Raw genomic sequence first — 24,913 nt, forward strand, 5'->3', positions numbered from 1 at the left:
TACACTGCAGAGGGGCTCCACTGCAGGGGAGTTTTTTTGTCCTTAAGTTGGCCTTTTAAGAAGGAAAATGAGTAAACAAATCTTAATATTCTCCCTTTTATATTAACCCATTGCCTTATGGCTTCCAAAATGATTAAAATAAATAAGCTTAGAAGCAAGAGCAGAGAATAAGGATTCCTACCACACCAATAGATATTGGTTAATTTTTTAGCTTGTGCTAAAAGAAAAACAAGAGACAAAAAGGTATGAAGCTATTTAATAAAACATATACAGAGAGAAACAAAATCTTCCTCATAAATATACATTCAGCAAAGCTAAATGCAAATAAGAAACCAGTGTAGGAAATAACAAGGCAATGCTAGATGAAGCAAGACTATGCAGAGAGAGAATGATATATACAAACCAGGCAGAGGTTAAAAGGAGTTTAGTATAAACAGCTCACTCAACAGAAAGCTTTAGTGCCAACTGCAAAAACATTTCTAAATCCTGAGGCATGGTGTCTTCAGGAGAAGAAACATGGCATTGAAGAAACATCCTACCAAATATGGTCAGCAAGTGGTACATCTAGTGCATTTTACACCCAGAGCAGATGTATATTTTTTTTAATTCCAAAGTTTTATTGTACATTACAAAAAATGCCAAAGTGAATGTCAGCACAAGACTTGCGGTAATATATTGAAAAGTCAGTAAACTTTGTATGTAGCAATTTTTTAATGCCATTGGTCACATCTGTAGGGCAAACAATCAGGAAAGGTAAAAGGTTGTGTCTATGAGGTCAACTGATTTTCTGTGCAGGACTTTGGAAAGGAAGAAGGCTGCTGCCTGTGTTGAAAAGTTGATCAAATAGGAGTGGATCTCCACATTATGACTCCACATGGGCTGCAGCGAAGTAGAAAGGTGGATTAATTATGAAGGTATACAGATCATGGGTAAAGGGATCCTTGGGAGGTGTTGGGGTAGTATGAGGTTTTCAGGTCAAAGAGTAGAAAGTTGGGGAAGTGTGTGGATGGGAATGGGTTTAAAGGTAAGAGGGGGAAGAATGTGGGAATTCATGTGTCCAACTCAGCCCAGATATACCAGAGAGCACACTGTGGACCAATAGCTACTTGTAATGATACTCAAGTTGATTTGAATTTTAAATTCTTGGTAGGCTGGAGTACTAGTAAAATCCAGAAAACCCAAATGGGCTTATTTTTAAAGGAAACTGTAAGGTCTTCGATTTGTTTTATGTCTTGTGCTTTGGTGAAAAACCAGGAAATAGCTGAGAAGCTTCTTGTTTCCACAAGCCAGATATACTGTACAAGCTATGGTTGTATTTATCCGATGTCTAGTTAGAGAGGTTGCTTTGGGAGCCTGATGTAATTTGGGTGTAAGAGGTATGCTGCAGGGTTCTCACCTTGAGATTAGGAAGTAATAAGATAACTAACATCTTTTACAGTATCCCAAAAGGGAGGAATGCTCACACGTTCTCAGAAAGTGTGCATCATAGTCCCCAGTGCTAGCCTGCAATTTCAACAGGTCTTTAGTGTTTGCTAAATTTGTGTCAGAAGGGAGCAGTTAATTAATAACACTCTCTGTATGAAAACATTATTTTATTTGGTGGTCAAAGGAGAGATATGATCTTACAATGATCATTAGTAGAGAAGTACCCCCCCCCCCTTTACATTGGTGTTCAGTCCTTTGTCAAATTACAATGGTGGTGAGTATAGTGCCCTTTTATTTTGCTTTGCTTTTTATATCAGTACTTTGCCCCTTTACATTGGTGGTCAGTGTTTTGTCCCCCTACATTTGTGGTCAGTGTAATGCCTTCTTACATTGGTGGTCAGTGGGTGAAGGGCCTCCTTACCCTGATTTTACCTGGTGGTTAGCTTTCTGCATGTTATATTAATGGTGAGTGTAGTCCTTCCTTTCTCTTTTTATTGGTGATTAGTGGAGAAGTGCCTGCTTATATTTGTGACAAGTAGAAGATCCCTCTTACACTGGTAATTAGCAGCAAGAAAAATGTCCTCTTACATTTCTGGCCAGTGGGAGAATGTCTCATTACATTGAGGGTAAATGGGAAGAATGTCTCTTATACTGAAGGTAAGTGGAAAGAATACCCCTTACAGACTGATAAACATATCATCAGTCTCAGTTGTTACTTACCTGAAAAGCGTAAGATGAAGCTATATGCTGCACCACTGGCTCTGATGAGTGATGTTGGAACTACATATTCACCCCATTGACCTGCATGCAGGCAATGCATTTCTTTACCGGGGGGACTTCTGCCACCACCCTGTCTGTTGTAAACTGTTGTGTATGGCACCTCAAAGCCAATGCATTTGCCAGCACCTCCAAACATCACTGATCTTTATGATGCTGCCTGCAATACCCTCTTCCTTTGACATTTGCCCCATGCTGTCTTTCATGTAAATACGAAATAGCTTTAGGACTTAACAGTGGCAAAGAAGCATCACATTATCGTGGTAATTCTACTAAGGAGTGACTGCAGGAAGTAAGTGTAAGGTGTTAATTACATTTACCTTCATGCTGGCCTTTCTGAGATACAGTGCTGCAAAACCGTTCATTTTCACGTTAATTGCATTGAAGTAATTTGTCTCACAGACTTCTATCATGCCAACAACTTCACTTCTATTAAAGTTCAGGGACTGGAAGTGATCGGCTAATGGTACCACTGCACTCACAGCTGGGTTTTCACAGTGCGGTATATCAGAAAAACTGGCACAGAAATGTAATGAATACACTACACTTACTTGTTATGTGTCAGAGTGTAAACGTGATAAGCATAGGAGTTCCATGCCATATTGCTTTGGCCAGAACAGCTTTCTTTTATCTATACACACTCCATTTGGCTAAATGAAACATCAGCTCTTTTTAAAAAACCCTAAATTAGGTATATTCTCTTTTTAGCACCCACCCTAACAGGGAGCTTCACTGCATGTTTGGGTCGTAAGTATTATGTGAATGGAGTTGACAGAGTTGATTTACTAAATGAGTAGAAAATCTTGTTTTAGTGTAATGAATGCTCAAATCACTGTGTTCTTTTCAATCATCCCATCAGGTGAATAAAAGTAAAATGTCTTTGTTTTAAATCCAATGCGTAAGATTGGGTATTCAAAAGTAGTATAGCTTTACCTGATTCACGTAGCTAACAGCCTGTGAAATGTGAGAAGGAGCCTAAAGTTTCAACTGCTGGCTTAAAAAATATCAGCATGCAATATTTTATATTTACCAGACTAAGAATAGTTTTAAATCATGATTTTTATTATTGTTGTGCAGTCAGGTTGCATACCAAGTAAAGAATATATCGGTATAATTAACCACTTTCTTAGATTGTAAGCTCCAAGGAGCAGGGCCCTTCTAACTCTCTTGTATTGAACTGTATTGTTGCTGTATTGTCTCCCTTTATATTGTAAAGTGCTGAGCAAACTGTTGGCGCTATATAAATCCTGTATAATAATAACTTGCCGACCCACCACAGTAATTATACTGCGGTGGGGCCGCACACGCAGACCTAATTACACAAATGTATGTCAGTGTGCCTGCTCCGGGTTAGGAGCATGCTGTGTGTCCACTGTGTAGCGCAGCGTGCTCCTACTGTAACCACTGTGGCCACCGAACACTGTTAATTACAGTTACCGGTAATTGGTAACTGGGTATCATGTGATCACTATGATTGGTCATAGCTATCACATGATAACAATGTAAACAACCTGTCATAAATGGCTTTCCATTCATGAACAGCTTGCTTATTGCTGTGATCTGTGATTGGCCCACAGAAATCCCATGGTACCTGGCTACTTGTACCATATGATTAACTGTAGCCAATCACAGATCACAACCTAAAGCAAGCTGTTCATAAATTGTTAATCCATTCATGACAGCTAAAACCACTGCTTATACAGCACAGTGGATAAGTGGTTAGAACGTCCACCTAGCAGCACTAGGGTCGTTGATTCAAATCCCAACCACAACACTACCTGCCTGGAATCTGCATGTTCTGCCTGTGTGGGTTTCCTCCAGGTACTCCAGTTTCCTTCCACACTTTAAAGACATGCTGGTAGGTTAATTGGCTCCTGTCTAAATTGGCCCTAGTATGTATATGTATAACTGTGAGTTGAGGACCTTAGATTGTAAACTCGTTGAGGGTTAGGGACTGATGTGAATGTACAATATATATGTAAAGCCAGTCAGTGTCCCTGATCACCGCTACACCAGACATACGGTGATGCTATACTGTTTTGTTGACAGTATGTGAAAAAAAAAAAATTAAAAAAAAATTCCTTTTATTTAATTTCTTCATTATACAAAAAATTGTGACAAAAAATTACAACTTCAAAAAACTCACCATGCCTTCTATTGAATACCTCACACTGTCTACTTTCCAAAAAGGGGTAATTTAGGGGGATTTTGTACTGTCCTAGCATTTTAAGGGCCTCAAGAAATGAGATAGGCCGTCAGGACATAAGGATTGATCAATTTTCAAATATATACTGTATACCATTGTTTGTAGACACTATAACTTTCACACAAACCAATTAATATATGCTTATTGGGATTTTTTTTACCAAAGACATGCAGCAGAATATATTTTGGCCTAAATGTATGAGGAAATTAGAGTTTTTATATTTTTTATTAGATATGTTTTATAACAAAGTATAAAATATATATTTTTAAAATTTTCTTGTTTTTTTTGTTTATACAGTCATGGCCGAAATTGTTGGCACCCTTGATATTTCTCCAGGAAATCATGTATTTCTCACGAAACGTATTGCATTAACACATGTTTTGCTATACACATGTTTATTCCCTTTGTGTGTATTGGGACAAAACAAAAAAAGGGAGGAAAGAAAGCAAATTCGACATAATGTCACACAAACCTCCAAAAATGGGCTGGACAAAAGTATTGGCACCCTTTCACAACTGCGGATAAATAAGAATGTTACAAGCATGTGATGCTCCTGTAAACTCACCTGGGGCAAGTAACAGGTGTGGGCAATATAGAAATCACACCTGAAAGCAGATAAAAAGGAGAGACGTTCACTTAACCTTTGCATTGTGTGTCTGTCTGTGCCACACTAAGCATGGACAACAGAAAGAGGAGACGAGAACTGTCTGAGGACCTGAGAACCAAAATTGTGGCAAAATATCAACAATCTCAAGGTTACAAGTCCATCTCCAGAGAACTAGATTTGCCTTTGTCCACAGTGCGCAACATTATCAAGAAGTTTGCAACCCATGGCACTGTAGCTAATCTCCCTGGTCGTGGACGGATGAGGAAAATTGATGAAAGATTGCAACGCAGAATAGTCCGGATGGTGGATAAGCAGCCCCAAACATGTTCCAAAGACATTCAAGCTGTCCTGCAGGCTCAGGGAGCATCAGTGTCAGCGCGAACTATCCGTCGACATTTAAATGAAATGAAACGCTATGGCAGGAGACCCAGGAGGACCCCACTGCTGACACAGAGACATAAAAAAGCAAGACTACAGTTTGCCAAAATGTACTTGAGTAAGCCAAAAGCCTTCTGGGAAAACGTCTTGTGGACAGATGAGACCAAGATAGAGCTTTTCGGTAAAGCACATCATTCTACTGTTTACCGAAAACGGAATGAGGCCTACAAAGAACAAAACACAGTACCTACGGTAAAATATGGTGGAGGTTCAATGATGTTTTGGGGTTGTTTTGCTGCCTCTGGCACTGGGTGCCTTGACTGTGTGCAAGGCATCATGAAATCTGAGGATTACCAAAGGATTTTGGGTCGCACTGTAGGGCCCAGTGTCAGAAAGCTGGGTTTGCGTCCAAGATCCTGGGTCTTCCAGCAGGACAATGACCCCAAACATACGTCAAAAAGCACTCAGAAATGGATGGCAAAGAAGCGCTGGAGAGTTCTGAAGTGGCCAGCAATGAGCCCAGATCTAAATCCCATTGAACACCTGTGGAGAGATCTTAAAATTGCTGTTGGGAAAAGGTGTCCTTCCAATAAGAGAGACCTGGAGCTGTTTGCAAAGGAAGAGTGGTCCAAAATTCCGGGTGAGAGGTGTCAGAAGCTTATTGATGGTTATAGGAAGCGACTGATTTCAGTTATGTTTTCCAAAGGGTGTGCAACCAAATATTAAGTTAAGGGTGCCAATACTTTTGTCCAGCCCATTTTTGGGGTTTTGTGTGACATTATGTCATATTTGCTTTTCTGCCTCTGTTTTATATTTGTTCCAATACATACAAAGGGAATAAACATGTGTATAGCAAAACATGTGTTAATGCAATACCTTTTTTGTGTGAAATACTTGATTTTCAGGAAAAATATCAAGGGTGCCAACAATTTCGGCCATGACTGTATATATATATATATATATATATATATATATATATATATATATAAATATACAAAAACTAGTGATGATCAAATACCACCAAAAGAAATCTGTATTTGTGTGGATAAAAATGATATAAATTTCATTTAGGTACAGTGCTGCATGACCGCTCAATTGCCAGTTAAAGTAGCGCTGTGCTGAATAGCAAAAATTTGCCCTGGTCATGAACGGGGTAAAACCTTTCCGGAGCTCAAGTGGTTAATATATGTAGTTATGTGCTTTACAACAATTTAAACCGACCCTGTTTTGGCAACAGGATCCTGACTGCTGAGTTCACACAAAGCAAGCAGCACAGCTCTTCAGTGATCTGACACACCTCTGCATAGTACTCCTGTCAGTCACTTTCCTGAGAAGCATTACATATTCAAGTACTGTGCACGGAGACATGGCAGACTGCTGGAGACCCATTCCACTGTCCTGTGTGTGAGAGTAGCAGTCATGATCTCCAGCATGCTACCAGTACAAACAACTTAATATAGATGTAAAGCACTAACACATACTTGTAAAAACATTATTATTATTAATAATAATAATTAAAAAAAGGACACATTCTTTACTTAGTATGCAGCCTGACTGCATAACAGTAATAAAAACCATGACTTTAGTTGTGGGAATACATTTTTTTTTTAGTCTCAGATATTGAAGAAAGGAATTATGTACAAGCCACTAAACATTCCACTGTGTAGCACTAACACATAATAAAAATGTAATAAGAATAACAATAAAAATAATAATAACTGACATATTCTTTACTTGTTATGCAGCCTGACTGCATAACAATAATAAAAGGCATGACTTTAGCTGGGGTTTCATTTTTTTTCAGTGCCACACATAATAAAGAAATTATGTATGAACCCACTACACATTCTGTGAATGTCTGCTGTGAACTCATGACTCATTTACTCCCCTTTCCCATTAGTTTTGCTCAGTCTTTTATGTTTAATTTTCCAGCCCTATTGCTGACTCCAGTCCTTATGGGCTTTCTAGATCCAGACAGTCTTGCTTGCTTAGGTATTATAGTTATTCATCATGTAGTAATTCCTGAAGCATGTGCCATATGCTGACTTAGTTCCCATCTTGTTTTGTCTTAGATTGATCCCCTTTACTAAATGTTTGATGTTGGCTTGTTTTAATATCCTGTTTGAATCCCAAACAAGTTTTCTAATATCTCATATCTTACATCAATCTGACTTCAGATCAGCCATTGGTTATCTCTGAAGCTCCACTGATCCTTACTTCCAACATTTTGGTTGTCTATGTTTAACAGAATAACATGTTATAAAAGTGAGGATTGTTATGCTCTTTTTTTGTTTTTCTTCTTGACTTTCTTCATGTACACAAGATGTTTTGCCATCTCTCCTAGATGCCTTTCCACCTGGTAGCAGTGTTTTGGCAGTGACGCCTGTCAAACGCCTGGACATTAATTTATTTCATTAGTCATAATGATAATTTATTCTGGCCATATAGTGAACTCGGTGTAGAGCTATTCACCCTGAGGTTATCACAGAGGACAAGGGGGCACTCTTTACTTATGGAGGACAAGAAATGTAATCTCCAAACATGGAAAGGTTTCTTCACAGTGAGAGCTGTGAATATGTGAAATAGACTCCCTCAAGAGTTGGTTCTGGCCAGCTCAGTGGATTGCTTCAAAAAAGGCCTGGATTGTTTCTTAGATACACAGAATATAACTGGATACTAACATTTATAGGTAAAGTTGGTCCAGGGAATATCCGATTGCCTTTCCGGGGATCAGGAAGGAATGTTTTTCCCTGCAGAAGCAAATTGTATCATGCTTTGCTGGTTTTTTTTGCCTTCCTCTGGATCAACTATGGGTATAGGATAACTTTTTTTCTTTATGGTTGAACTGGATGGACTTTTGTCTTTTTTCAGCCAGACTAACTATGTAACTATTTAAATGAATTAATACTTACTAAAGTACTAAACACGGCTAGCCTTAACGTGCGTTTACACACATTTTAGGTTGTCAACCTTTTTTTTTTTTGCCAAAATGCTGGTGCTCTTGGATGCCCTGGCAGTGTTTTTATTTCTGCCTTTAAATGCCACTGCCTCTAAACTTTTCTAAATGTCTATGTTGGCATGGACATATAGGCTAACATGCAGGGGCATTTAGAGGCTAAAAAACCCACCAGACTCCCCTAACTGCCATGTTAAATCATCCTGTGTGCATGAGGTCTTAAATTGCTCCATGCAATGATAGATGCCACAATGTTCACACCATGACCATATTAGATATTGCCTAATTTGATACTGTGCTCTAGATGTAAGCTCAGAATCCAGAGAATAACCTTCCAGACTTACCTGTGTCCTTAAAAAGTTTGATTGGCTCCTTTTAACTTTCCAATCAAAGGTTACACGCAGGGGTGTCAAACTGGCAGCCCTCCAGCTGTTGCAAAACTACAAGTCCCATCATGCCTCTGCCTCTCAGATTCATGCTTATAACTGTCAATCTTGCAATGCCTCATGGGACTTGAAGGTTGACAACAGCTGGAGGGCCGCCAGTGTGATACCCGTGGGCTACAGAATGAGGACTGTGCTCACTGTGGGTTTGCAGTTTGTGTTATCTCCTAGAGTTTATTTACAGCCAAGATTTTTTTTCTTTTTTAGGGTGGAGATTGGTTAGTAACCCTGACAGCTATTTTTATTGCTATCTCTGTTCCTGTTGGACAATCTCACTCTGTTTTTCCTGGTGACTACTGTTACTGGGACTGAAAGCAAGTAAAACTTTTGAGTTATCACTGGAACAGTAATAGAAGGACAGTCTTCCAATGGAATACCTGCTGGGGTGACAGCTGAAGCTGGCCATACACTGATCAAAATTATGACCAGTTCAGCAGGAACCAGGTGAATTTCGATCAGTGTGTGGCCATCCCGTCGATCGCTTGAGTGGATGGAGGAATCTGTCAGATTTATTTTCCATTCAGCTCACTGGCTGAACAGAAACAAACAACTAATAGTGTATGGCCAACTGTCTATAGAAAGAAAGTTAAGGAGTATCTCCCCAATGGGCCAAAGATGGGAAAAACTGACCATGGTTTGAACTCTACCTTACTCAGTTCAGAACGTAAGGTTATGGTGTTAGTTATACATTAATTACCTAGTAGATAGCATTTATGCATGTCTGAGAAATGTTTGCAGGAGTACTGTATAGTGGGATTCAAAAATGTTGGATGTTGTTTTTTACTTTTGTATAATTTTTTTTTAAACATATAGTTTTCGAGGTTGTTCATGGTAATATTTACTCAACAACACAGCGTAAACAAAAATAAAAACATATCACTTATACATTCCGTACTTTCATCTTTGACGTCCCTGTCTTGTCCATAGGTCAAAGTTGATCAAATTATCTGCCCAGGATTAAGTCCACCACTAATGACTCTGTGGGTCTCCCTAAACCCTATAAATGTTATTTTTTTTATTAACAATATGGTCTAGTTAATGTTTTTGCGCACAATACATCATTCATGTGTCAAAGTGTAAAACTTTTTTTTGGTGATAATCCAACAAAAACTATTTTTAATTTTTTTTTACAGAAAACAGCTATTGGTGGCTGCCTCATTAGGCCTTTAAAATGTCTCCAAACGCAGTCATTAAAAAAAACAGTTATTCTTTCTTTTCAGATTTCTTACTACTGATTGTGTAATAGCACTTGTTGCATTGTAAGCACAAAGAAAAATATGTATTAACATGCACAATTGGATGATCAAGTACACTGCAGTATTTTTAAATGCATGTTGACATTATTTCAATAGAAAACACATGTACCTAAAAATAGAGGTAATTACAGATACAGCTTCAGCGCACCTTTGAAAAATCTCTTTTTTTTTTTATAAAAGAAAGTCATCTTTTCTGTTTTTCTGTTGAACAATTGCCATATGTTTATGATGATGCTACTACGCCCCTACAAAAATCTTTTTTACATTAAAAAAATGTTTGAATTTCATTGTCTGGCGACTTTGCATGGTCAGTGGGCCAACATCAGTGCTGTCCTGCGGTGCTATTGCAATATGTATAAAAATGATCTCTGGTAAACCCTTTGAACTAATCTGATAATGGCTTTCTTGATGCTTCCCTTATTCTCAAATGTCCTCTGGCTCAGTGGAATAAAAAATTCCTATCTTAATTGTGTAGTACAAGAATATGACTTTATAGACCTTGGGTTTAATGCAGGCTACTTTCAGGTGATTGGACACTGGCAAAAACATGCTAGGGCCGCTCCTATTGCACACTCATATTACACCACTCACTCTGTGAGACTTCAGTTTTCTGCTGGTGTTCTTAGGTGATAGAGCTATTCTAGGCTGATGTATTCTTTTTTTTAAATCATTTAATTTTTCTAATTGTGGCCTCCTTTGATGCAATTCCCTTTGCCCAGTTTCACTCCATACCTCTTCAATCCAACATACTCGTGACATGAAACAAACCTATCCATTCCTTGAATTGCTCATTTCTTCTATCCAGCCAGACAAAGCTCTCTCTGACATGGTGGCTCTCCAATCCTACCTTGGAATTGGGAAAGTCGGTCCTTCACTTGCCTTGGAAGTTGATGACAACAGATGCCAGTTTCACAGGCTAGGGTGGGATTTACAACTCTGTCTAGGGGGCATGTTCTCCAGAGGAGTCAAAACTACCCATCAACATTGTGGAGCCGAGAGCCATCAGAATATCTCTAAAACATTGGACTTCCCTTCTGCAAGGTCACCAAGTGAGCATGCAATCAGATTGTGCCACAGCAGTGGCCTACATAAACCATAAGGGGAAACCAATATATTATATTCTTCCTTGCAGTAACACGCGCACTACCTCTCTCAGCCTTCGATATCCCAGAAGTGCACAATTGGCAGAGAGACTTCCAAAGCCATCAATGCGTTGACTCAGGGGAGTGGTCTCTTCACCCCAAGATGAAAGGAGAGGAAAACCAGATGTGGACATCCTGGCCTTCTGGTTCAACAACAAGCATAACGTATTTTTAGTCAAGACCAGGAATTCTCTGGCCTTCATAATAGATGCTCTAAATATCCTTGGTCTCTTTTAAACAGACAAGACTTACTGGCACAAGGACCACTGTTTCATCCTCCCTCTCAGTTGCTGGATTGTACATTATGGCTGAACTAAGGGAAGAGAGTATTTCTGATTCTGGTATTCCCACCTTACTCAGAGCAAGATAATCCAACTCCCACTAGTTTTGCTGTTGCACATCAAAGGCTTAGGCCGGCCATACATGGAAAGAAATTCATTCGGTTCTGCAGGGACCAGACAAATTTTGATCCAATTGACTTCTATACAACTGTCCTGTTGGATTTTTGCTGCTCAATCAGTGCTGCTGGCTATAGCTGGCAGTGCTGATAAGTGTATTCTGATGGTGTGAAAGACTCCAAGCTGTCAGAATACAAAGGCTCAGTGGGGAGGATTCCCCTATCCACATCAAATGTATGAATAGGGGAATTGAGTAATTGTTTCATTCAACCTTCTGGTTGAACAAAAAAAAATGACTCATCTATGGGCTGCTTTACTTTTCATGGTGCAAAAGCAGACAGTTGAAACCTAGGGAATTTGATTTTAAGCCTAGCCTTGTCCAGCATCTGGCATTGAGTACACTCAAGGGATAGATTTCTGCTTTATCAATCTCCTATCAAGATTTTCTTTAGGGAGTTGCTCATTCAAATCCCCCAATTTGACCTCTTGTTTCAGTTTGGATTTTAACCCAGTTCTCTCTGTACTTGTTGGTCTTTTTAGCTGATTAGAGGTATTCCTTTTGAAGACTTCCCTTGTAATGTTGCTGCCCTGGACACTATCAGGTCTTTTAGAAGTAATTCTGAATTGGCAGTTTCTTGCAAAGAGACTTTTCTTGTTTGCATGGGGACAAAGTGGTTTTGAGAGCAATACCTTCCTTTCTAGTTAAGGTGGTCTCTCCTTTCCAACTCAATGTGGCCATTGTGACCTTCCCTTTGTTCCAGTCCAAAACATGACATGGAATTTCCCTTACATTTTCTGTACGTGGTCAGAGCTGTCATGGCCTACTCGGCAGCCACAGCCTCTGTTTGAAAGATTGGGTCCCTCTTTGTTTTGCCCGAAGATCCTCTTAATGGACATCCTGCTTCCCGATCTACTATTTCTAGGTGAATCAGACAATTTATTTTCAGGTCTTACTTCCTTAAGGAAAGGGATCCATCCTCCCTATCAAAGCTCATTTCACCAGGGCTGTTGATGACTCGTGAGCTTTTCAGCATCAAGCATCTGTATCCCAGATTTGCATGGTCACCACATGGTCCTCTGTTCACACATTCCTTAAGTTCTACCAGGTCAATGTTCAGACCTTAGCTGATTTGAGTTTTGGCTACAAGGTACTTCATCCTGTTATCTGAGTGTTTTTTTTGGGTTCTTTAACCTTTTAACTCTTTTGTTGGCAGTTCTGTTTGCTGTGTTGTTGCCCACCCATCATGTTATTGCTTTGGGATGTCCTGTGGTCTATGAATACAAGTCCTGTGTCCTGTATTGTGTGATTAAGATAAAAGGAGTTTTGAGTTACACATAAATGTCTTATCTCGAAGTACCATACAGGACAAAGGCTCCTCCCACATCTGTCTTGATCACTCGTTATTGCTTGCTAAAAAACTGTAAATTTGCATATAACCCATTGTCTATGAATACAAGTCCTGTGTCCTGTACTGTATTCTAAGATAAAGTATTTAATATTTACAAGTAAGTCAATTTCCTGTTTTATCATTGTTTACCGCAACAGTATTAGCAAAATATTCTTAAGTGAGTTTTTAAAAAAGGCTAATTGCATATGTAATTAGCAAATACCAATATGATAAAGCACAAAGTAATTATTACAAAAATGATGATTGACACTGACACCCAGCCTCGCATATTACACTGGGAGAGCAACTTCCATCAGTGGAGCTTTTTCTGCAACTTTGGTGGCTGATCAACTGCATTCTGCATATTGGGAGCCCTATCAATGTTGTTGATACACATTACAGAGCAAGGCCGACTGTCAAATCGACAGCGGAGCTTCACTGATTACTCAGGGAGAGCTACTGCAAGGTTCAAGAGACTGCTAGAGCCAGAACAGGCTCTAGTCCCAGCTGTGTTTAGCTCCCATTCTAATGCCAGTTGCAGGCGTCTCTTTTGTCTCTGGATCGGCCCAGCTCTAAGAACAAGTATAGTTGAGTCCTACTACTAGCTTTGCATGAGGTTCCTCTAGTTTATGCTGTGAAAAAAACATTTGTGTGTAAGTCATTTTACTATTCAATTTGCCCATTTTCACATAATTATTTCTAAATGTTATTTGTTTTTCTTGGCAATGCAGTGGGTCACGTCATTCAGGAAGCCCTTCATCACAATGTCCTAAAAACAGTGGAACACTGGATAGTTCAAAAGTGTACATTGTTCCCCATGGTGGTATGCAGAAGAAGTCTTTCCAAAGGCAGGAGTCTCTGAGTAAATATGTAATTGGATGGAAGAAGTCTGAGGATAGTTCTCCAACTGGAGAATGTGATACAGAATGTCAGGGGTAAGAAATATTAATTTGATATGTACTGTTACTTATGTGTTTTATGAATTTCTTACATAGTTTTTAGAGTTCCACCATTTATAAGAATGAGGGTGTATGTTATATGTGCTCTGTTTGAATGTTTATGTACTATAAAATGTTTAAATTATGTACAACTGCTCCAGACCAGCCAAACACTAATAGAGTTGTGTGTCTCACTTCCTGGTCTCCGGCACAACCATTATTCACTATGCTGGTAATAATGGAAATGCATACAATGTACTTTAACATCACCCAGTTTTGGATCTGTTTACACTCTGTCCAACAATGCGTTTTTCTCAGAAGACAATACCCATAGACTGTCTTTGACTAAGCTCTTACCAGGAAACACCTCTGATAGTGAACCTGGATGCAGCTTGATAAGATCCAAAGTACAAGAATAATGTTGGACCTTTTGGTCACAAGGTCACCTGACCAGGGTTCAGCCAGACAATCCCACGGCAGTGGCCTTCATCGACCATTTGGGAGGCACCAGAAGTCATGTAGCTCAAAGGGAAGGGGGCCTCATTCTAGCTTGGGTAGAACTCTATGTTCTAGACCTGTCCAGAGTACACAGTCCAGATGTGGAATATTGGCAGGCTTTCTCAGTCATCTGTGCTGCCAAGAGAATGGTCTTTTAACGGAAAGGATTATCAAGACTTCTGTCATAGGTGGGGGCACTAAGCATAGACCTTCTGGCATCCAGGTTTAACAACAAACTAGACAGTTTTGTCACCAGAATAAGAGATCCTTGGGCCTTTGCATTGGATGCCCTTGGTCACTCCATGGGATTAGTTCAACTTGATCTATGCTTTTCCCCAAATAAAATTATTTCCTTGTCTTCTCTGCAGCATTGACAGGGTGGGAGTTGAGATGATCCTCGTTGAACCAAATTGGCCCTGGAGGAAGTGATACTCAGACACACTCAAACATCTGGTGCACACTCTGTGTGCCCTCCCAGATTGTCCAGATCTTCTGTTCCAGGGGCCAGTCCATCATCCTGCTTCTAGGTTGTTGGCTTGCACAGCTTGGCTTTTGAAGCCCAGATTCTGAAGGACAGGAGCTTATTGGATCTGGTCATCCTTGTGCTCCTGAAGGCTAGGAAGTCAGCTTCTGACAAAGTCTACCATTGCATCTGGAATACTTATTTACCATGGTATGATGCTAGGAAATTCCATACCAGTAAGTAGTCAGTGGGATGATTCATGTCCTTCCTCTAATTTGGTCTGATTCAGCATTTAGACTTGAGTGATATCAAGGGTCAGATTTCGGCCATAATTTTTTTCCAAATGCTGCATATTCGTTGTTAAATGCCTTTGTGCAGGGTATTGTCCAAAGTTTTGTCCAAAGTAACATCTTAGTAGTGCATTGTGTACCATTTCTGGTACTTTATGGAAAATGTCTTTGTAATATACAGCATGATTTAAAGATAAAGAACTACATTTGAGAATATTTAGATGTTATCTTTACAATGAATAGGTTATTAATAAAATGTGTATATTTATCCAGTGAAGAGGACTTGTCTTCATCCAGTTTGCTGCAGAATTCAGGCATTGAAGAAGAAAATGAGCACCAGCATGTCTTGCCAAAAGAAGATTTCCTGAACTTGATATTGTCTGACAGTCCACATACTGAGGAAGAAAAAACAAAGGTATACAAAATAATATATATAGTACAGTATAGTTCAAATATATTGCAGAAGCATGAAGACATTTACAAACTTGAAAGTGAACAGGGGCATCTTCCATAGAAGTAGCAATAGCATGGAACATGTCATTCCTAACATATGGGCTGCTTAGCCAGGTACTATACACAAGTACAGCTCCTCCTATATGAAAAGCAGTAAACTTCACTAGGTATGCTTTCATGGTGCTCATTTTTGGTAAGCTGCAATATAATATGTTTTGGGTTTAATACCTACTGCTTTAATGCCATAGATAGGTAAGTAGCAACATCCACATCAAACTGAATATGAATTAAAGCATATGTAAACCCAAATACTTAAATATCATATAGAAAAAATGTTCCTCCTGCACTCTGGAAAAAAAAACTCTGTGTATTAATTTAACCGCTTGCCTACAGGGCACTTATACCCCCTCGTGCCCAGGCCAGTTTTCAGCTTTCAGCTTTCAGCGCTGTTGCACTTTGAATGACAATTGCGTGGTCATGCAACACTGTACCCATATGAAAATTTTATCAGTTATTTCACACAAACAGAGCTTTCTTTTGGTGGTATTTAATCACTACTGGATGTTTTATTTTTTGCACTATAAACAAAAAAATAGCAAAAGATTTGAAAAAAAAAGTTTTCCTTTGTTTCTATTATAAACTTTTGCAAACAGGTAATTTTTCTCCTTCAATGATGTGTGTTCAAGAGGCTGCACTGATAGGCAGCACTGATGGGCACTGAAAGACAGCACTGATGAGGTGGCATGGATAGGCAGCACTGATAGGCTGCACTGATGAGGCGGCACTGATAGGCTGCACTGATGGGCACTGGTGGGAGGCACTGATAGGAGGCACTGCTGGGAACTGGTGGGTGGCACTGCTGGGCACTGGTGGACGGCACTGTAGGGCATTGATCATCAGTGCCGATCTCCTCTGATAGCTGCCGGTTATCGGCAGTACTTTCCTCACACTGTGACAGAACTGGGTAACCGTGCTGTAGCCATCATTTGGCTATAGCGTAGTTACCAAGTGGTTAATGAAGATAAAAGTCATATCCAACTGCCTTAGCACCTCCCATTAACATGTTTTGCCTACAGGTGAGCTTAAAGAGGAGCTCTAGTCAAATTGGTGTTTATTAAAAGTCAGCAGCTACAAACACTCACCCCAGCCGTTCTTTACATTGCTGTCCTTTCCCTGGTGCCTGAATCTCAATTGTGGGCACCTGGCTGTGACAGCTTGCGGCTTACAGATGGATTCCCACTGCGCATGCGCAAGCTGCTCTGTGCTTTGCGAATGGTCCCGCAGTCTTCCGGGACCTGCCACGTGTCCCTGAAGACTTGGGGAGGGAGAAGGGGAGGAGAACTTCTGCTCCAGTGGCCTAGGTGGTCAGAGCAGAAGTGGGAATGGGTAACTGTCAAAACTAGGTACCTGCTCCCCCCCTCAAAAAGAGTACTATTAATCACTTCAATACCGGGCAGTTTTACCCCCTTCCTGCCCAGGCCAATTTTCAGCTTTCAGCGCTGTTGCAGTTTGAATTACAATTGTGCAATCATGCAACACTGTACCAATATGAAATTTTTATAATTTTTTTCAAACAAATAGAGCTTTCTTTTGGTGGTATTTAATCACCACTGAGTTTTTTTTATATTTTGCTACATTAAACAAAAAAAAACCTGAAACTTTTGAAAAAAAAAACAAAACACATTTTTCTTTGTTTCTGTAATACAATTTTGCAAATAAATAACATTTCTTCGGAAATTTAGGTCAAAATGTATTCTGCTACATTTCTTAGGTGAAAATACTCAAACTTACTGTATATAGAGTCCACAAACCATGTTATATATATATCTGACAATCGATCAATCCTGATGTACTGACAGTCCATCTCATTTCTTGAGACCCAAAAACTCCAGAATAGTCCAAATACCCCCAAAATTACAGATTTTTGGAAAATAGACAGTTAAAGGTATTTAGTAAGAGGCATGGTGAGTTTTATTGGAGTTTTAAATTTTTTGTTACAATTTTTTGGAAAATTTAGAAATTAGAAAAAAACAAAATCACAATTTTTTTTTCTTACATATTATCACCAGTCCAGTACAGCATTATTATATAACTGGTGTGGTGATGATCAGAGACACTGACTGGTGACAGTATCTAAGAAAAAGAAAATTTTTTTTTTTTTTAAATTTTTCTAATCTTTTTTTTTTATTACATTATTTTTTCTTTTTTTTACTATTTTTTTTTTCAAGGCACTGTGACCAAAGCAATACAATGTTACTATAGTAACATTGAACTACTCTGGGCAAGTGATCAGGATTTAAATTTTTTATAACACATTATGATTGCTAATAACAATATATTTCATTGATATTTGCAATCATTGTTCCTGAATGAAACTGATTCATTCAGTCTTTTGTTGTGACTAGCTGTGATTGGGCAAAGCTCATCACATGATACAGATGGGCTATGATTGGCCCTGTCTGCACCATGTGACTGCTTTGACCAATCACAGCTAACAACACAATGGATGACATGACAGGAAGCCATCCATTGTATACAATTGACATGTATCCTGTGATGCGTCACAACAGTCACATGACACTGGCAACGGGCCGGTGTAGTGATATGTCAGCAGCTGTGTCCCGTGGACACAGCCGGTGACAGATCGCGCCACTGTGCGACCCCACTGCCACGTGAGTGGCTCCTTTAAACAGGGCGTTATATGACGCCCAGTCACAATGAGGAGTGTCCTGCCCGGCCTATAGCAGATTGACAGCCGGGCGGTGTTAAAGAGGAGGGGGGAAGGAGGCCTTAAAGTGGAACTTCCCCTTTTGAGTGGAGCTCCTCTTTAAGAAATCTTACACGTCATAATTATAAGGCCGCTGGGGATGCTACAATCCACTGCTGTAGCAATCACTACATACCGTAAGCAGTGCCTTCTTCCTGGGCTTCCTGGTAGGTCAGGATCAACTTCCTTCTGCTGCCAGAAACAACATTCCGTTGAATGGCCCTGCCCCTCCATCATTCAGGGACCACCTAAATTTTGGTCAGTGAGTACTAAGCAGGTTCTGTTTGGCAGAGAGAAGTGGTCTATGGCAACACAATCTCCACTTCAGTCAATCAAAGCCCACCTAGTATTAATGGACAAAAATACAAGGCTGTTCCTGAGTGGCAGAGGGACAGGAACAAAGGGGAGTTACTCCTACCCCTCTGGAAGAAGACATTCTTATCTTATCTTGTAAAGCAAACGATACTACAGTGAATTTCAGCATCCCCAGTGGACATACAGGTATGACGTGTATGATTGAGATCGGTTTTAGCCAGACTAATCCACAATAAAACTGTCATGTGAAATTATTCCTTGAGTACTTGTGTAAATATATACACAATCATTAAAACAGTTCCTAATACTTAGGCTATACAGACTTTTTAACAATAGGCCTTACATGGGTTTATACTCCAGCTCAGAATCCATCAAAATGTATCAAATTATATGTTTCCATCAACCCCCCTCCTCCTCCTATTAAGATCATGACAGCTTTAGAAATACTATTAGGAAATCCCAAAATATGTATTCACACTTCTAAGCCTTTGAAAATGAAAGATAAAAAAAACATGAAACTACCCCAATTCAATGTCTAAACTGATATTAATGGAAATTGAAATAATATAATTGTAATTCTTATGATAAACAGAGAATGGATATGACAAGAAGAGAGAAACAAACCATTAAGTATAATAATGGGAAACTTCCTATTCATAATTTAATCATGATGGTAATCTTGTAATTAATGTAAAAATCCAAAACACTTTTTCAATAACAAAGCAAATATTACACCTTCTCTTTCTATCATATGTACTCTTTCAGTTATTTAAATACTTGATGAAGATGTCCCTGAACTGTGTGACTTTGTGAAATGTTTAGCTATGTTAGTATCCTCCTAGTGTTTATATCATGCATGGTTTCAGAACCTATTACAAAGTCCTCTGGTCATCTGACCTACATACTGTACCCTGGATTTCACAAAGTGTAACACTTACATTATATATCTGATATTACAATCTATGGTCAATAGTATGCACAACACGAGCATTTCGGAAACTCACATCTATGCATCCCATGTTCTCAACAAATTACCTATGGGCTTCTTTGTTCTGAACATACAGAGAGAATTTCCCAAAGTTTTAGCTGTCTTATGCGTCACATACCGTATGCCTCCGCTCTATTTTTTTTTAATTGATTGTGTCAGCAGGAGCCTAAAGCAGAGCATTTGGCTTTGTAATCTAAAATATCATGTATTTTTTTCATGTTTAACTACTTCAATACCAAGTACTATTACCCCCTTCCTGCCAAGGCCAATTTTCAGCTTTCTGCACTGTCACACTTTGACAATTGCATGGTCATGCAACACTGTATCCAAATGAAATTTGTATCATTTGTTTTCACCCAAATAGAGCTTTCTTTTGGTGGTATTTAATCACCACTGGGTTTTTTATTTTTTGCTAAATACATGAAAAAAGACCAACAATTTTGAAAAAAATAACAAAGTTTTCTTTGTTTCTGTCATTTTCAAATAAATAATCTTTCTTCATAAATGTTATGTCAAAATGTAGTCTGCCACATTTCTTTGGGAAAAATAATTCAAATCAGTGTATATTTTTTGTCTGCTGTAAAAGTTATAGAGTTCACAAAGTATGGTATATACTGTATATCTGAGAATTGATCAATCCTGATGTACCAATGGCCTCTCTCATTTCTTGAGATGCCAGGATAGTACAGGTACCCCCTAAATTATCCATTTTTGGAAAGTAGACAGTCTGAGGTGTTTAGTAAGAGGCACGACAAGTTTTTTAAAGTTATTTTTTGTCACAATTGTTTTTGAAAATAAAGAAATGTAAAAAAAAGGGTTTTTTTTTTTTCATAATTTTTTTTTCACATACAGTCACCAATGCAGTATAGCGTCACCATATGTCTGGTGTGGTGGTAATCGGGGACACTGAATGGTGAATGTATGTTAAAAAATCAAAAAAACATTTTTTTAAAAATGTGTAATTACGTTTTTTTTAACGATTATTTAAATATATATACTGTTACTATAGTAACACTACTACTCTGGGGAAGTGATCAGGAAATTTTTTTACACACTATGGCTGCTTATAACAGTGATACTCACTGTCATAAACAATAATTTTTTCAGAATTAAATCTATTCATTCAGTGTATATGTGATTGGCCCGGTCTGTACCATGTGATCACTGTGACCAATCACAGAGATCAACACAATAGTACACAATGAATGGCATGAATGAATGCCATCCATTGTGTACAGTTGTCATGTGATCTGTTGTGATTGATCAGCGGGCTGGTACACTGACCTGTCATCTGCTGTGTCCACCAGAGAGAGATCACTCTGCAGCGTGGCCCATGCAAGGCACATTTTGGGAGGACGTCATATGACATCCACACGCATGTAGAGTGGTCCCGCTCAGCTGTCTTTTGACTATAGGCTAGGCGGAAACTGGTTAAATACTTGAAGTTTGATATCAGCTTCTTGCACTCCACTGTACAGCAGAGCTCTGAAGGGGGGAGGGAAAAACAGCTCAAGAAGCCAATCCGGTGTGCTGCAGTCACTTGTTGCGCAGGGTTGGTCTTTAATTAAAACACAACTTTCTGTTCTATTCCAGTAACCAAAATGCTTTGTAATTATTACAGTTTTATGAGGATTGAGGATGGCTTGAATGCTCAGAAGGTGACCATACACTAGCAGAATTTAAAACAAACATTCATGAACATTCGTATGAAAATTCTTTGTACATTCAATGACTTAATGAAAGTCTCTCCAAAGTACCTCAGAATTTCATTTGCTTTTAACATTGGATTTTGGAATACATGTAATTCCACATACAAAAACCACATTCACTGTTGGAAATTTGTTTGTTCGAGAAAATGTTCTGCTTCTTGTTCTTATCTTTTGGGGTCAAAAAAGAATGTTGTTTTGACTCCATTGACAATTAGAAAATTGAAGGAAGGTTATTGAAACAAAAAAATTTCAGATGACATTTTATTAGTGTATAGCTATCTTTTTAAAGCTGAAAATGAGAACAATATTGTATCTGCATTCAGAGAGTAACACTGAAAGAATTGTAGTGTTATTAGTGTTCGTTATTCCATGTAGTTGTTTATCCTCTGTGGTACTGTCTGCTGTCAGACTACAATGCTGGCACAATGGCATTACCTCCCTGCTGGGGACAGCCATCTTATGATACTAGCATGCAAATGAGCTAAGATATGAAACTTGCCAGATTTGCGAGAGTCACAAACACTACAGATGGTGACAAGGATGCAGTGTCATCATTATTTTCTCTATTTTACATACCTGTGAAACCACTGCAAAGCATGCTGCATGGCTGAGTGATATGAATACAGTTTTCTTGCCTTTGACTCTTATTCTGACTGCAGTACTTTAGGTGTCACAAATGTTGACAAGCGGAAAGCTCTGCTGATTTATTTAGCCGTAGAAAAAGGTCCATGATACCTTTGAAACAATGACAGCATCCACTAACACATACATTGATGTCGAGGAGAAACTGAGCACTTGTTTCAGCCCTAAACAAATACACAATATAAAAATCTCCATATTCAGACAGGCAGCAGATCAGCTTAATAAATCTCTGTTGGTCAATAGCTGGGAATTTTCCCATCCCAATATGGAAATAAAAGGACAGATAATACAAAGCATATATATGTATACACACACTGGCCACTTTATTAGGTACACCTTACTAGTACCTGGCCACTTTATTATGTACACCTTGCTAGTACTGGGTTGGACCCCCTTTTGCCTTCAGAACTGCCTTATTTCTTTGTGGCATAGATTCAAAAAAGTGTTGAAAACATTCCTCCAAGATTTCGGTCCATATTGACGTGAGTTACTGTTGCCTAGCTATCATCTCAAACCAGTTTTCCCGTTCTCCTCTGACCTCTGACAATGCATTTTCGCCCACACAACTGCTGCTCACTGGATATTTTCTCTTTTTCGGACCATTCTCTGTAAACCCTAGAGATGGTTGTATGTGAAAATCCCAGTAGATCAGCAATTTTTGAAATACTCAGACGAGCCCATCTGGCACCAACAACTTTGCCTCGTTCAAAGTCACTTAAATCCCCTTTCTTCCCCATTCTGATGCTCAGTTTGAACTTCAGCAAGTTGTCTTCTCCACGTCTAGATGCCTAAATGCATTGAGTTTCTTCCATGTGATTGGCTGATTAGCAATTTGTGTACCAAGCAATTGAACAGGTGTCCCTAATAAAGTGGCTGGTGGGTGTGTGTATATATAATATATATATACACACACACAGTATATATAATGATCCTTTCTTAACACTGTCCTGTCCAGAAGTCATTGATGTGCAGATGCCCCAACCAAATTCTGCAGCATCAGTATGTGATGATTAACTTAATAGTATACCATCACTACATTGGTACTACTTTGATTTACTAAAACCAGAGAGTGCAAACTCTGGTGCAGCTGTACATTGTGGCTAATGAGTTTCTAAATTCAGCTTGTTCAATTAACCGCTTGCCCTCCAGAGGATTTACCCTCCTTCCTGACCAGGCTTTTTTTGTGGTACGGCACTGCGTTACTTTAACTGACATTGCGTGCTCATGCAATGCTACACCCAAATAGAGCTTTCTTTCAATCATATTTGATCACCTGTGCATTTTTTCTTCTTTGTGCTGTAAACAAAAAAAGACCAACAATTTTGGAAAGAATATATTTTTGACTTTTTGCTATAAAACCTATTCAGTAAAAAAATTTAAAAAATCAAATTTCATCATAAATTTAGGCCAAAATGTATTCTGCTACATGTCTTTGCTAAAACAAATCCCAATACATGCAAATTAATTGGTTAACGTGAAAGTCATAGCATCTACAAATGGCAGTATATATACTGGAATTTAAAAGAAAAATTTTTTTTATTCCTAGCAGGAGAGAGACCTGTGTTGTTTACACACAGGTCTCTCCCCTGTCAGTGATACTAGGCGATTGCCGGATGCCAGCAGGGGATCTCCAACCGGGACCTGGTGGCCAACATCTGTAGCCGTCAATGGCGGCGCGGGTAGGGCAGAGCGTGCCCCCTACCTGGAAATGCAAAATCACATATATACGTGATTTTGCACAGCCCTGCCACAAAGTAGCAGTAGTTCTCCTATAGAGCGGTTGGGAAGCAGTTAAGCTTTGACAAAAAATTTTTAATCTGATTAGTTTCTATGCAGAGCTGCACCAGATTTTGCACTCTCCAGTTTTATTAAATCAACGCCTTTGTCTGCTTAAATAATTTTCAATTGTTATATTAAGGATATATAAGGTTATGTTTGGTACAATGTTTAAATAAATATTCTGCTAAGATTTAATATTAAAGGCTGACAAGTGAATTAAAAATTATGTACATATTGTTGTGCTTGTATATTCATTCTTCTTCCTATTATTAATATTATTCTGTCGTTTTTAAGAAAAATATTTATTTCTATGTGCAGTATGAGTACTCACAGAAACCTGTTTACAAACAAAGCCATGTGATTGACTGACAAGGTAATCACATGATAGGGAACACTTTGACATAAGGTCTCCACAGGATTACAATACGTTGACACTCAGGATATATTTTAAAAAGTTACTGAGCCTCCACTTAGGATATTATCCATAGCTTGCACTCCAAAAGTAGACTTGTGTATGTATGGACTGTATAAACTAAAGTATTACATATTGTGAACAAGCAAGCAGTAACAAGCCGTAAAACCCCATTCCTCTCTGTATCTATAAAAATTATGGGTAAATTAATCTTCAAAGTTCATTACACAGGCAAAGAAATTTGAGTTATTTATTCTTTACTATCTTTGAAGAGCAGAATCTTGGCAGCCTGCCAGACCTCTAAATACACAGCAGATAATCCTAAACTAGAAACAAACTGATAACATACTTTCTTGCAATGTATGAGGTTCTTTGAGCCACTGGAAAGGTCAGGGAGGGCTTGTTTCAAAGTACTTTTTACCTGTCCATAGTCTGTGCACGAGAGGACTATAAAGTATCCATGTCTACGAAAAAAAACAGGTATTTTTCTGTACTTATAGTGTTTTGAAGAGACTTAGGCTAAATTCACACTAGCTTAGTAGGCAGGCGTTTTGCAGGCATTTGAGGGGCGTTTTTCCTCAAACACCTATGAAAATTAAACCACATGGCAGCACACAGTGCTGTTCACAATGAAGCGTTAGAGTTGCGTCGCGGCAAAATTGATGCCTCATGTCCAGTCAGGA

General features: G+C 38.8%; 1 protein-coding gene across 2 annotated transcripts in view; it reads left to right on the top strand.

The window, feature by feature from the left end:
- SIPA1L2 (signal induced proliferation associated 1 like 2) overlaps window positions 1-24,913 on the top strand; it is a 314,324-nt gene that overhangs the window by 239,341 nt on the left and 50,070 nt on the right. For both annotated transcript variants that reach the window (XM_089669771.1, XM_089669772.1), the window contains 2 exons: window positions 13,708-13,911; window positions 15,439-15,580. In XM_089669771.1, the coding sequence (XP_089525897.1) occupies window positions 13,708-13,911; window positions 15,439-15,580 (346 nt within the window). The remainder of the gene's footprint in view (window positions 1-13,707; window positions 13,912-15,438; window positions 15,581-24,913) is intronic.

Source organism: Staurois parvus, unplaced genomic scaffold (assembly GCF_062004578.1).
Source record: "Staurois parvus isolate SC_StPar_1 unplaced genomic scaffold, SC_StPar_1.0 ptg000081l, whole genome shotgun sequence".
NCBI classification, from domain to species: domain Eukaryota; kingdom Metazoa; phylum Chordata; class Amphibia; order Anura; family Ranidae; genus Staurois; species Staurois parvus.